General features: G+C 53.1%; 1 protein-coding gene across 11 annotated transcripts in view; it reads right to left on the bottom strand.

The window, feature by feature from the left end:
- Positions 1-719: 719 nt before the first annotated feature.
- Positions 720-14,724, bottom strand: part of LOC144274606 (C-type lectin domain family 2 member A-like) — a 48,602-nt gene continuing 34,597 nt past the window's right edge. For 8 of the 11 annotated variants that reach the window (XM_077833562.1, XM_077833563.1, XM_077833567.1 and 5 more), the window contains 5 exons: positions 10,423-10,764; positions 8,811-8,951; positions 4,905-5,065; positions 4,217-4,320; positions 720-2,983 (listed from right to left, as the gene is read on the bottom strand). In XM_077833562.1, coding sequence (XP_077689688.1) covers positions 2,860-2,983; positions 4,217-4,320; positions 4,905-5,065; positions 8,811-8,951; positions 10,423-10,594 — 702 coding nt within the window. In that variant the 5' untranslated portion in view covers positions 10,595-10,764 and the 3' untranslated portion in view covers positions 720-2,859. Of the gene's footprint in view, positions 3,669-4,216; positions 4,321-4,904; positions 5,066-8,810; positions 8,952-10,422; positions 10,765-14,724 lie in introns of all 11 variants that reach the window. The other 3 variants (XR_013347900.1, XM_077833571.1, XM_077833570.1) reach the window with 3 other exon arrangements.

Below are 14,724 nucleotides of genomic sequence, written 5' to 3'. Positions count from 1 at the left end.
CATAGGTGGAAGAGCAGGGGGCCACTGCTGGGTTTAGATGAGAAGGAAAGAGGGCGAACTCCAGGTTACTGAGCTGAGTGTGTGAAAAAGGAAGCAACTGCCCCCCAGTCAGGCCAGAGCAGCTGGAACAACCTGTACAGGGAGGGGACAAGAGCCACTGAACCAAACCGTAAGCCCTGCATATGATGGAAACCACGTCAAGCCAGGCGGTGTGGCAGCTAATTAAAAAAAGAACTAGATAAGTTCATGGAGGATAGGTCCATCAATGGCTATTAGCCAGGATGGGCAGGGATGGTGTCCCTAGCCTCTGTTTGCCAGAAGCTGGGAATAGGCAATGGGATGGATCACTTGATGATTCCCTGTTCTGTTCATTCCTTCTGGGGCACCTGGCATTGGCCACTGTCGGAAGACAGGACACTGGGCTAGACAGATCTTTGGTCTGATGCAGTATGGCTGTTCTTATGCCCCCCCAACATCCTAGCAACACTAGGAAACCAGCATAGTGGTTTTTCGACTGGTCGGCTTAACCCACTCTACTCCTAAAATTAAGAAGCTGGTAACTTAATCCCAAACTCTATCTTCACTGACCTCAACAAGACAAAGGCTGGCATGCGTGCAGATGTGTGTGTGGTCTTGAATAAATACTGTTCTCCATTGTGATCTGAGCAGCTCACCAAAAGTTTAGAGTCTAGTAGGTTGTCTCAGTTAGGAGACATTGGTGAGAAGCCATTATTTATTTAATGAAGGTTTGTTTATTTACAAAACCAGTACAAAGGACCCGTTTCCCTGGTCACAGGAGAAAACAGGTAGCAGGAAACAGCTTATTTTGCTCACAGCACCAGGAACACATTTTTCAGCCTGCACCTCCGACCCCAAAACCTCACTCCGGGCTCAGACGCCTTGCTTTCAGCTGTTCCTTCCAGCTGTCTGTGTAGCTCTGTAGTTCCCCGTGTTCTGCACCCACCCCTCCAGAAACTGGCAAAACCCTGCCACCCATTTAGTACAGAAGTCTCAGACAGGGTCACATACACTGTGTGTCTGGGGAAAGGGCTTGCAATGACCTTATTCTGACAGTTATGTTAATCGAAAGGTCCATTCACACCCATTAGTCTCAGTGAGGTTTGTACAGCCATCAGCACAATACTAGTCAGGCATCATTAATCTTAACACTGCAATTAAGTTACCTTGCAATACAAAACCACATCCAACGATAATGCTTCATTTACAACATGACAGCCTATTATCAATACTGTGCAAAAAAGGGCTGTCAAAAAATATATAGCTTAGTGATAAATAGCATAATTAAGTAAATCACAGTTTACAAAGACTTAAAAATAAACATAAGAGGAGTCCATGGCTCAGCGTTAAGATGCAGTGCACTTCGGGTTGATCTCAGATTATCAGCTGCACGAGACAAGACCTGCTTTCTGCAGCAGCTAGTAAAGCGCAGAGGTAGGAAATCAGAACAGTTGCATGGTTATCCAGAGCCACCTCTCAGCTTCCCAAACAGCTCAGGTTTCAAGGTCACAAAAGACCATTATGACCATCTAGCCTGACCTTCTGCCTAACAAAGCAGAGAAGCTCACCCAGCGATTCCTGCATTGAGCCCAGTAACTTATGATAAGCTGAATTCCAATTGATCCCCGCCCCTGCCCCTCACAACAGTGGAGAAGCTACTATGAGGCATGGTATCGTCTTGGGTCATTCTTGATCAGAGATTGCTGCCCTCCAAAACATTCCTAGGTCCCCAGATCAGAGAGACTAAGGTCATGTCGAAGCTACAAACTTAAGTCGACCTATTACCCACCGGAGGAGGAACAGGGTACATCCCCTGTCAATCAGAGCACACAGCGCGAGCCAGAGCATTGGATTTGCGGATTTGCTGAGAGCCTGGCTCCCCGCAGGGGTTCCTACCGGGTTCTAAGCAGCCCGGCTAGGAGAGGGTAGACCAGGCAACAGCCTGCTTAGGAGTGGGGAGCCCCCCACCCACCTGGTTGTGACAGCCCTAGCTAAGGGCCAGGTATGAGGTTCACAGCAGGGGGCCTACCAGCCTATCTTGTCAATTTCTTGGCTCCAGCAGGCAGCTGTGAAATTGACAAGAATGACATAACTCGGTGTCTACACGGTGTCTACACAGACACTGTGCCGCTCTAACTACACAGACAGAAGCCTTACGCCTGCCGTGCCAGTGGAGTTATGTCAGTGCAGTAGGGCACTTACACTGGTGGGAGCAAGGCTGTAGTGTGGACACTGACATAATTAGGTCGACATAAGCTGCCTTACGTCGCCCTCTCTCTGTAGCGTGGACCAGGCCTACGACTGGAAGCTCAGGTAAGCAGGAGGCTCATTACAGCTGGAAGGGCTGGTTGTGGAAGCGATTCCGCGGCACTGAGGCGGCTCAATGGGAAGATGAGATCAAAACTGCTCCCTGAAAGGTGGCTCAGAATTTGGTCCTTATTTGCCTGTCTTGGTGCCCAGACATACCAGAGGAAGGGGCCTCAGGTGAGAACCGGCTGGTTCAGGAATCCCCAGTTCATCCAGTCCAGTCTCCTGTCTGAGTGGCCAGTACCAGCTGATTCAGAGGAAAGGGCAGGTCAGCTGTTAAGAGATGTTAAGGACTGTTAAGATGTTAAGGACTGTTAAGAGATCACTCATCCATTACGGAAAGTTTACTCCCAAGGATAGGGATCTTATGCTCTGAAGCAGAAGTGTCTGGCCCATCTCAGATGCTTTTTGGTTTAGTCCTCACTAGCATGACTGCAAACGCTCTCATTAGCCAGAGAAACATCCGAGCCTGTCAGCATCAATGATGGCCCATCTCTTCAGGGTTGAGCCTTCAGCCCCCTGCCCAGTGCTGTGCTAAACCTTTACACACATGTGGGGTTTGCTGCAGATCCAGTGTCTCTCCATAGAGCACCGCGAGGAGCTGATGGCTTTTGCTTCCTTCAGATACGCGCACTCCCCTCCCCCTCCGATTTTAAACCTGCAGGGAAGGAGCAAAGGGACCGTCAGCAACGGGGAGCAGGGGCTGCTGGGCAGAGGGTTCCCAGTCACACAGCAGGGTCACAGCACAAACACACACAGACAGACAGTTGCACCGCGTGCCAAGGGAGGTAACCGGGATTACCCCCGTAGCATAAATGGGGAAGTGGAGGCGCAGAGGTGCTGCCTGGGGCGGGTCCCTTCACAGCAGCTCGTGACAAAGCTGGGATCAGAACCCAGGTCTCCCGATTCCCCATCCCTTGCTCTAGCCGCTGGCCCACGCTGGCTCTTAAGGGGAGGCTCCTTCAACTGCAGGGTGAATATTCATCTGTACTTTGGTTTGGGGCAAAATCAGAGCAGCCCTCTCCCTCTCGCCCCGGACCTGGTGGTTGCTGGGGAGCGACACGTTTAACCCCTTCGTGCTCCCCGGCGGGTGGAATCAGGACACCCGTCACTCAGGTTTAGCCACCCCACCACCAACACCTACGTGAGTGTTCGGTGCAGCTCCAGAATCTCTCTGTTGCAACAGATGGAGGTGCAGATGGAAGTGGTCGGACAGAGCCAGCAGCAGTTCCTCCAGTAGGGATCAGCCAGACACAGCCGCCAGCTTTCCTCCCACCCCTGGCAGAGTCAAGTCAGCACCAGCTCCCCCAGCACCAAAGAGCGTAGCTCAGAGCTGGCCGCCACTGTCATGGGGGGGACCAGAGAGAGAAGAAAGCAGCAGGTGACAGGAAAAGCAGAGCCTAGGGCAGAGAGGTCACCCCAGCACATGGGGAGCTGCTGACTATGGTGTTGTTTGGGACGGGGGCAGGGAAGGAGGAGACAGACAGTGAGAGCAGCTAGGTTAGATCTCAGCACAGATGCAGAGCAGCTGGAAATTCGCCCCCCTCAGGCTGGGGAGGAGGGGTCCGCCCCCCTGCAAAAGCAGCTAAGACCCATGGCAGAAGACTGGTGCATAGGGAACCAACCCCTCCCAGCCCCATGAAGCCCCCAGGGGCAGGGGGTTGAGATCTCTGAAGGCAGAGAGGAATTGGCACCGCACAGGACTGGGATCTGAGAGCTCGGATCCCCCATTGCTTCCCACAGAGAGTAGTGCGGAGTGGGGCAGGTCGCAGACATGGGGAGCACATTGAGGTCATACAAGACTCAGGTCTCCCTGGTCAGCGACGAGTCCCAGCTCGGTCCGAGTCTGGCACGCCAGATGTCCGTGACCCAACACTCGGGGAGAACTCACCAGCTGTTGAATTTGGTGCCGTTCATCCATGTCCAGAGCTGGTCCGTCTCCTTCCGGAGGCCAAGCCAGTGGTCCCTGAGGCCTCTGTAGTGGAGCATGAAGTCCTTCAACCGGAGCAGAAGAAAACCGACATGACACGCCTGACGGAGCTCCCAGCGAGCTGGGTTTGAGTCTACGGGACGACAGACGGGGCAGCCCCGCGCCCCATCCAGCAAACATGTCCTGTGCAGCATCTGCCCCCGGCTGCAGCCAACACGTGGCTTGGAAGAGATTATTCTAAAGTGACATGATCTGGGGACCCCTGACCCTTCCCAGAGCCCCAGCTGTCAGAAGGCAGGGGCTCAGTCCTTTGCGATAATCAGCCCTACTTGGGGGGTGTCTCACTTGGGCTCCCACATCCCTAATCACGTCAGAAACACCTGGATGTAGCCTAAGAGCCACAGGACGCCGGCTGCTCCAGGGACAAACTGAGGCCCAGGGGAAAGCAGCAGGGCTGGGGCTCAGGGAATCAGGAGGGCAGGGAGCTGCGACTCCTCAGGCCAAAGGGATGGATGGAGAAGAGATCTCAGTGGATGGGGAGCCTGACCTCTCATCCCGCCGGCTCCCAATCCCACCCCAGCAGGGTCCGAGCCCTGGCACCATTCCAGCACCAGCCCACGCCTGGCCTCTTGCTGCCCAAGGGACTCACCATGTCCTGCTGGGTGTCGATCCCAGCCAGGGAGGCACCCAGTGCAGAGCAGCGGCTCCGGCTGTAGGTCCAGTTCCCTTCGGTCTCTGAGAAATAGTAGCATTTCCCTTGGAACGTGACCGAGCCATTGGGGCACGCCACAGGTGCCCTTGATGGTACCCCTGGAAAGGAGAGAGAACAGGGTGAGTCTGTCCCTGTCCCCTTCCCCGCCCTGCACCCCAGGGGAGCAGCCCCTCAGGCACAGACACCCCACCCCCGTCTGAGTAGAGAGCAGGGACCCCATATCAGAGCAAGTGACTCTGGGCCCGAGACAGATCCCGCTCCTCTTCCTGATTAGCGGGGACACGTGCTGACCCTCCGTACGGACTGCGAGGCAGGACTTCTGGGTTCTGATCCCTCCACCCTGCAGTACCATCCCCATGTGGCCCCTCTGTAGAAGGGGACAGTCGCCCTGCTGCCCCCGGGGCTGAGAGGGGTGATGGCTGGACAGCGCTCGGAGAGTTCAATGGCAAGTTTCACTGAGCAAAGGGAAATTCACTTGGGTCAGTATCACCCTCTCACTTTATCCCGGGGGGTGGGGGGCTGGCGATACAGAAGGGGAGGGGCCGGCTCCAGGTCACAGGGAGTCAGTGGCCGAGCTGCGATTCAGACCCAGGAGCCCTGGCAGCCAGTCCTTCGCTCACACCACACCCCTCCTGAGTTCAGGGTGGGGCTCACACAAGTGTCAGTTACAGCGCTTTTGTAAGACGAATTTCAGGGGCGCGCTCAGCCCGTGGCACTAACTGGGTTCTGAGAGGTGGGAACTTGAGCACGTCAGCCATGGGAAGCTGCTTCTGTGCTGCAAGTTGTTAGACCCACTGGAAAAACGTATCGGGCCAGGGCAGTGATGGGGCCGGGGCACTATCTCCAGGGATGGCTGGCACACAAATCCAGCAGTTATGCCGGGTCTGGCTCTGCAGTGATTTGCCCCAGATGGCTGGGACCGGACACACACAGGTGCTGCCATTCACTTGTATAGGCCAAGCTCAGGCACCCCCGTGGTGGGTGTAGCATAGATACCTAGACAGAGGCACGATCGCCTGGCCCACCCTTCCTATTTATAGGCCTTTCAGCATGCGCACACCTACCCACCCACCATAGCCGCACCTGAGTTTCCCACAAGCACAGATCGATTTTAGCCTCACGTTTCCCCCCCGCCCGGTGAGGCAGGGAAGTGACATTATACCCTTTTCACTAAGGGGGAAACTGAGGCACAGAGCGGGGGAGCATTCTGTCCAGTCACCCAATAGCAACAGCACCCAGAAGTCCCAACTTCCGTGCCAACGTTTTAACCACAGGCCTGACCCACACCTGGCTGTCGCACAGAATGAGGACTCTGCCTCCTTAATCCCCATGAACAGCACCAGGGAGGGCTTGGAAGGGGTCTGGGCAGTACTTTGAATGGGTTGAGTAACAGAAGTTATATTGGGGACGTTCCTGCCTGTCACTGTGTGACTGGCCTCAAACAATAACGGGCCCAGCCCTACCTGTCCCTCATTCCACCCTCCTTCCCGGGCAGGGAAGGTAAAGGGGCCCCATGACAGGCCATGGGGTTAAAGGTCAGCGAGAAGCTCCCGGAGAGGCAGCAGGGAGCCTCCGAGGGAGAGGAGGGCTGATTGCCTGCGGGCAAGGAGAGTTGGAAGGGGCCAGCTCGGAGAAGCCAAGGGAGGGCAGCAGCACGATTCCTGGCCTGAGGAGGGGGAATCTACCCAAAGTATCGCACAGGCCCAGGAAGACCAGGGGGAACCCTGAATCCAGGGGAACAAGGCTTAGGCTTGATGGGCGAAAGAGCGCTTTGATTTGCTATAACAGACCCAACGAGGCAGCACAAACGTGGAAGAATCTTAGTTTAAGATGCTCTGGCCTGGGAATGAGCTCCTTACAAGACACACAAGAGGGAGCTGGAAGCCGCACATCTGCTGGGACATGTCTGGCCACAAGAGAGCACTGTTATACTGTCCCTATTGAAATGCCTAGATGCTCTGCATTGACTTCAGTGGGAGCTGGGATAGGGCCACGGCACTCAGCCCAAGGACATCGATCATGTTATTTAATTCCCTGCCTGCCCAACAAGGGCCTAACAAGATGGCAGGGTTATTAGAGACATTAAGAACCAAGCACGGCAGAGTTCAGGTTACCTCCCCCGCGATCACCTTAACTCTGCCCCCTTGCAGTGACACTGGCCTGCTCCGGTCACACGCTGAATAGGGAACTGAACCCCACTCTGCATAACATGCAAAGCCTATGTTTGTCTCTGAGGCCAAGCAGAGGAGCAGGGGTCTCAGGGACAGTGCTGCTTTCCACGGGGACGTCCTGGGCAGGGGGAGGTTGGATATTTAGACTACCTGCAACTGGCTCTAGTACAGGGGTCTCAAACACGCGGCCCGCGGGGTTCTTCCCTGCGGCCCGCCAAGCTTCCCGCAGCCCACCCCGTCCCCTCCCCAGTGCGTTGCGTCCCCAGCCTGCTTCCAGGGCAGGGGTGGGCAAACTACAGCCCCGGACCAGATCCAGCCCCTCAGGGCTTTGGATCCGGCCCACAGATTTGCCAACCCTGTGGTGCTGAGGACCCCGCGCCGCTCTGGGAAGCATGCCCCTGCCACCCCGGAGGCACTCAAGGTAAGCGGCGCCAGGCCAGAACCCGAACCCCTCCTGCCCTGAGCCCTCTGCCTGCACCCCAACCCCCGCCACACCCCGCACTCCCTCCTGCGCCCCAACTCCCTGCCCTGAGCCCCTGCTGCACCCTGCACCCCAACCCCTTGCCCTGAGCCCCCTGCTGCACCCCACAGGCAGGGGCGGGGGGCGATGCGGCCCTCAGGCCAATGTACGAGTCCTCATGTGGCCCTCCTGGTGATTGGAGTTTGAGACCCCTGCTCTAGTGACACAGGGAGTCACCTGCCTCAGGGATCCCGAGGGCTTCAATTTGTGAGGGGCTGGGTCGCTGCTATGCCAAGCCCTCCGTGCCAGAACAGAACAGGTCCTTCATGAGGAGCAGGGCTCTGATTGCCCTTGCACAGCACCGTGACCAATCTAGGTGGTAATGATACTGAATAATAAACATGCATGAGCTGAAGGGCTCTATCGGGAACCACATCACATCAGGCTAGAGAGAGGGTGGCAGCGTGTTTCCTGGGCTGGGCTTGGCACGAATGGAGAGGGCAGCTAGATTTTCTAGGAGTGTCTATGGGGGCAGAGCGAAGGTGGCCTGAATGCCCAGAGTGCTAAGGGCAGCCTGGGTTTTAATGTTGAGGGGGTTATTTGAACTGCTGTTCTTGCCAGGCCCCAGCAGGAGGAGCCAGGGGAACGTAGCAGCAGCCTTAACCCCGGCAGAAATGAAGGTTTGTGTGTGGTGAATCTATAATAAGGTTCACATTTAGCAGCATGAATAGTGTCAACAGCGTGTGCCAGCTAGAGCGGTTAATAGCTGAGAGGGAAACCTCCCATCTTCGTTCCAACTTGACCGGGCAGGTTTAATTCCCAGCTGTGCTGTAAGAGCGCCCCCTTCTCCCCCACAACCCCACTGACTAATCAAGCCTGTCTCAAAGACACTGTAGTACCTGCAAGCCCTGTCCTGGGAGTAGCCAACAAGCAGGGAGGCAGGCATGCTCAGAGCAACACTGGACAGGTGAGCTAGAGATCTTGTGGTGGGAGTTAAGTTCAGTCCATTGCTCCAGGTGTAAGATGGGCCATGTGTGTCTGAGCTGTACAGAGGGAGCGATGGGCTCTGGGACAGAGAATCAGAGATGTCTCATGGGAACCCTTCCTGAACCCAGAGCTGAAGCCAGACAGGCTGGGAGAGGAGAACATGCACCTGAGACAGCTCCGGCTGAATGGGAAGCGCGGAGGAGGGCAGGCAGGCTGGGAACTCACCTGGCAGAGTTGCAGCCAAAACCATGACGGCAAAGAACAGAACCACTGCCATACCGGAGACACAGATCAGGACTTTACACACGAATGGGTCCCTGAAGGGAGATTGAGAACCTGAAAGAGAGGCCAGGCAGGTTCCCACAGCTGCTCCACAGCAGAGGGTCGGGGAGCCAGCGTTAGTAACCACCAGCATCGGAGCTGCCATAGACCAGGAATTTATTTGTATCACTGGTATGTGCGGGCGCATGGACATTAGTTAAAACCATGCAGAATCCTAACACCAGCCTCCCCAGATCCACCGAGTTACAGGGATCTCGGCTCCTGTTAGATGATAAATGGGGCTAGTTAATCCCCCTCTTCCAGGCCAGACTCTCCTGGAGCATCGGAAGGGTGAACGGCTCCCTGCTGTCAGGGATGGGAACGGGTCTCACCCTCCCCTTCCCTGCAGTCTGGGCCCCAAGCTTGTGTTCAGGCCCCTGCCTGGGGGCTTAGACTCTCAGGCACTGAGCCCCCAGGCCCAGCTGCACTCAGCTCCTCTGCCTTATGCCAGGCAGCTCTGAGCCCAGAGCAATTGAACACATGACCCCCTGCCCCTCCCTCGGTGAGTGTGGGGGGAAAATCTACTATCTGTTCATAGAACATTTCATTCTGATTCCTCCAGAGAGCGGAGAAAGCGCCTTAGCATCAAGACTTCAGACCCTCTGAAAAATGAAGGAACGGGGAACAAACCCCAGCCGCCCCGTGTGAAAGAAGAACAGCTCTATGACTCCACCCAGCCTTCCCCAAATGCCCAGAGCCATGTTTTCAGAAGGCCCAGGGGAAACCATGCTCGAACATGGGCTGTGGCAACAGGCCTCCTCAACGGAAGGGAGAAATTTCACACTGTCCCCACACCCTGGCTCCTTGCCGTGCGCAAGTGGGGGACCCTGGATGTGCCACAGATGTGGCTAGACTGTAAGGTCTCTGGGACTGGGACTGCCATTGTGTGTATGTCCGTCCAGAACCCAACCCAGCACAACAGGCCCTAGGCTGGCTGGTCTCTAAGTGCCGGAACAGAAATACAAGAATCTGCGAGGAGACCTATGCTCTCCCGTTTGAAAGTCTGGCTCTTATGGTAAGCAGAGGGAAGAAGGGATGGAATGAACACAGGAGAGGGGCCAAGTGTTTTAGATGCAGACCCTGTAATGCGTAGGAATAGGGCTAGCGCCCCTTTAAATAGCTGGTGAGCCCTCCAGTGGTGCTCACTGTGTTTTAGGTTTGAGAAGCCGGCCCGTGCAGCAGCGTGCACGTAGCTGGGCCCGGTGTGTCCATGTGTAGTTAGTACACGTGGATATTAGGCACCCCACGGCGTCCTGGGGTTCGTTCAAAACATTTTGGTATCTTTAACTCTCTAAACAGGAGTGACACGTGCCCACCCAGAACTGTTCATCCACAACCCCCCGCCGCACATAGAAAAGGGTGGTTACAGGTGCAGGCTGGGTAACCGCCTCCAGGAGCCCACTGGGGCAATCAGGGCCTTGCTACCTGGACAAATGCAAGGAGACGAACCCTCAGTGGAAGGAGAATTTGCATGTGTCTCCCCCAGCCCGTTCCCTGATCATGAAGCTGTGATTACCTGGGTCTTGTTCTCTCCTTACATCTCCATTCCTACTTGGCAACTCTAATAATTGTTCTTCTTGAGGATTATTTCGAGTTTCCATCTCCCCTCCTGTCTCAGGGTCTCCATTACAAGTGGGGTGCACCTCTCCTTGCGGACTCTGCTCAGTAGAATCTGCTGTTTCCCCCATCTCTCCACTGACACACACAGGTTGCTCTGATCACCTCTGATCCGCGCCTCCCCAGCTGTAGCGAGAGTCACTCCGATTCCTCTCCCCCTGCAGCTTTCAGTTCTGCGCAGAAGCGAAGGTGTAACACTCAGAATAGTTCAGGGCACAGTGAGGTCAGTTCTTGTCATTCCCTGTTTGGTCCAAGAACATAAGCATCACAACACCCAGTTAGTTTTTGGCTTCTGAATTCTACTGCACAAGTTGAGAGCCCGCAGAACTGATCCTAATCCACCAGCAGGACCCAGACCCTGCCAGAACAGCCCAATGGCACCACAAACATTCACACATTTGGCACATGGATCAGGCCAGCTTTTGGTCCCAAATTCAAGACTTTGCCTAAAGGAAAATGACAGTTTATTGATGCAGTCTCTCCCCACGCCCTGGAATCCACCAACATTCAGCCCCTCACCCTGCTGCTCCTAACAAGTGAAGTTCTTACCAGGATAACAAGAGTTTTTAATCTGACATTGCTCGGCAAGAACATTTCAAACCCTGTATCCAGCATCTAGACTCAACTGGCTCCTGCTTTTGGCCCAGAACCTCTAAATCACACCAGTAGCAGGTAACAGATCTGGAAGTCTCCATTCACAGAAAGTCATTTACCCTTGGTTACTGCTATTCCCCCAAGCATGGGCAGTGCCTCCTATCAGATCTAGCAACCAAAGAGCAAGAAGTTAGTGAGTGTCTGCCTGAGAATCTTGTACATGAAACTCACTAAAATATACACCGTTTTTGAGACCTCAGTGCACTCAGTTGAACCTCATCATCATAAGGCATTTTTGGTCCAGCAGTTAAACAGATTCTCCTTCATACAAGTTTGTATTCATAGTTGGGAGATTGGGGCTAGATCTGGAAAAACAACAAAAAGCAACCCACCCATTCTCTTTTCTTGGTGAAGATAAGCAGCACTCTCATCCCCTTCTACAAATCTACTAATGTAGTCATCATTTTCCTGTGTTGAAAGTATCGGCCTGGCACTGTTCCAGTAAAAGGTCAACAGGAAGATTTTGCTTATTAGGCTTAGCAGAATTAAATTTTTATAATTTCAATGGATAACACTGGTTTACTTGTAATTTTTTTATATTTATCAATTTCAATTTTCACAGCTGTGAAGAAAGGGGGGGGGGCAGGCGGCGTCAGACAATATTTAAGGACAACAGATGTTGATATTTTAAAAGTTTTCTTACTTTGCCAGGCTGCACATTTCAAACATCACCAATGGAGATATTCTCCGTCAGCATGTCTGTGTGCCATGAAATGAATACTGACATTTTACTGTCAAAATCAAATCCTTCCAAGCTTACTTATTAGCTGAACAGGTCATATTGTAATAGCTGCTTCAAGGTCTATAATTTGTCCCCCAGCTGCTGAGTTCTTATGGGAGGAGGCAGCTTCAGCTCCTGCCATTTAATCTCACAACTAGGGTATGTTAGAGTTGCTAACTTCCCCACATTTCTGGGAGCTGAACCATGCTCTTGAATTAGAGCAGCAGGACAGGCTACTTGGCCCGTGCCATTTCCAGGAGAACGGCCCTGGACCGGATACAGACACCTCCAGGCTGTTTCCTGCCCTCACCAGCAGCAAATTGAGATTCTGGTGGGGGTGCGGATTCACAGTTCAAACAAATAAATTGCTCAGCACAGCCCTCAACCCAACCCCCCTCCAGCATGCAGTCCCATCCAACCCCCCTCAACAACAGTCCCCCAGCCAACCCCAGTCCCCCCATCTGATCAGTGGAGAAACATACCTGTGCTATCCCCCCCAAACCCAAGCCCTGCTGCACTCTCCAGGGTTTAGCTGAAATCCCTTCCTTCTCCACCCTCCAAGTCAGTGCAGTCCTCCCCGCCTTTGTTTCCTGCTCCCACTCTCCACCCTAATCAGTGCAGGATCCCCTATCCTCACCTGGTACCAGAGATCCCTCACTTCATGCACTGTGTCTCCCTGCCCCAGCAGGACCCTGAACCTGAGCAGAGCAGGATTGGGTCCCCTAGACCCAGGGGTGGAGAATCCCAGGGACTTTGCTCAGGGCTGTTTCTTTAGCAAACAGTCCAAGTTGGCTCCCCCCCCTTGTCCTACAGACACAAGTGCAACATGAAGCCAAGAGTCAGAGCCTGGCAGCTAGCTCAACCCCCAGCATACACCTTCACTTCACTCTCCTGCGGCAGATGGCACTTCCCATTCCAGTCAATCCCCGCGAGCACTCAGAAAAAAACACCCTAAAAGGGCAGAAAATCTAAACATGACAAGAAAGGAGAGGAGCCAACTGGCCAGTAGCGAGACTGTTATTAGCAGGTTCCAAGAAGTGCCCAGCCGCAGACACACCTTAAGGCTTTCATGATCTTTTTAATAACCAGTAAATAAACACACCCTATCGCCTGTGGGTGAGCACCTGTCACAAAGCGAGCCTCTGAATCCAACCGATCAGTCTTCATCCTCAAAGGAAACCTGCATAGCACCTTCAAAAGACAAGTCCAGGAGCTTAAATTCATTCCTCTGCTAGACACTCAAAATCACGGACTGAACAGAGACACGGGATTTATGGCTTTTTACAACAGTCGGTAATCCCCTCTTTTTGCCCTGTGACTGCAGAGGCTTTAACCGGCCATTCTACCTTGAACGGTCCCTTACAATATGTGCTAATTAGGGATGCTAAACAATCTGTTCTACCTTAGCCCAGAGAACCTTTCCCAGATCTGAAGAAGAGCATGGTGTGTGGCTGGAAAGCCTGTCTCTTTCACCAACAGAAGTTGGTCCAGTCAAATATATTACCTCACCCACCTCGTCTAACCTTTCAATATTCAAGCAATTTATTTAAGAGATCCTTTGCCCATTAAGAAACACGTTATGCTGAGCGCCATGCAAAAATAAAGAATCCGGGATAATTATGGGCACCAGATGCATCCCCTCTCTTCCCTGGCCCTCTAACCTCATGCACAAAGATATTGCCCATGGTCTTCAGTTTTGTAGACAGTGAAAATGAAAATCATAAAGGAACAATTGCAAGATCTACAATTATCACCCCCTCCCCCTCACTCTCAGTAACAGCACTTCCCAAAGAGTTAAAACCCACTGAACTCTTGTGGCGGGGGGGAGGGGAAGGGGGTCTGCATTGTTTTGGATTAATGGTAGTTCCCTTCTCTCCACCAAGCTATTCTTCATAAAAGAAAGGTTCTCCTTCAGCAGAACAGATTCAGATACAATGGTCTATTACAGAGAATGCCAGACAAAGCTGCCTTCTTTCAAAATGGCGTCATCTCCTCTTCTCCTCAATGGGAGCGAAGCCATACCTGGCCTCACTTGGTGGCCATTTTGAGAAGGGCATCTCTCTTTACTTCCTCAAAGTGCAGGGCCCCACCAGCTTCCCTGAGGGATTCTGTGGCTTCAGACCCATCAAGAACAATGCAATATGGAGGCCATTCTTCCTGACAAAGTTTGTTATGAAAAATAGCCATTAATTTTGAATGTCTTTGCAGACGCCATCCATTCAGCCAGATCTACTCAACAGGTAGGCCACAAGGGAGGGGGAACTGGTGTATCTGAGCACACAGGGTAACGAGTTGGATGGTATCCTGCTCTAGTCAAACAAAGCAGCTGTAAGTCTACTGCAATGGGCCCATATGCGCGGGCTACTTTGTGTTTCAGACGGAATGAACAGAACAGAGAATCATCAAGTGATCCAACAACTGTCACCCATTCCCAGCTTCTGGAAAACAGAGACCACGGATGCTCAAGAGCACGGTGTTGCATCCCTGCTCATCCTGGCTAACAGCCATCGATGGACCTATCCTCCATGATCTTATCTAGTTCTTTTTTGAATCCTGCTAGCGTCTTGGCCTTCACAACATCCTCTAGCAAGGAGTTCCACAGATCGACTGGGCATTGTGTGAAAACACACTTCCTTTTGTTTTGAACCTGCTGTCTATTAATTTCATTGGGTGAACCCTAATTCTTGTGTTATGAGGAGTAAACAACACTTTATTTACTTCCTGCTCACCAGTCATGATTTTACAGACTTCATTTTACTCGTCTCTTTTCCAAGCTGAAAAGTCCCAGTCTTTTTAATCTCGCCTCATATGGAAGCTGTTCAATGC

This window comes from Eretmochelys imbricata, chromosome 14 (genome assembly GCF_965152235.1).
Source record: "Eretmochelys imbricata isolate rEreImb1 chromosome 14, rEreImb1.hap1, whole genome shotgun sequence".
Classification (NCBI taxonomy): Eukaryota; Metazoa; Chordata; order Testudines; family Cheloniidae; genus Eretmochelys; species Eretmochelys imbricata.
Note: the sequence above shows the minus strand (reverse complement) of the source record. Positions and strands in the feature narration are given on the sequence as shown.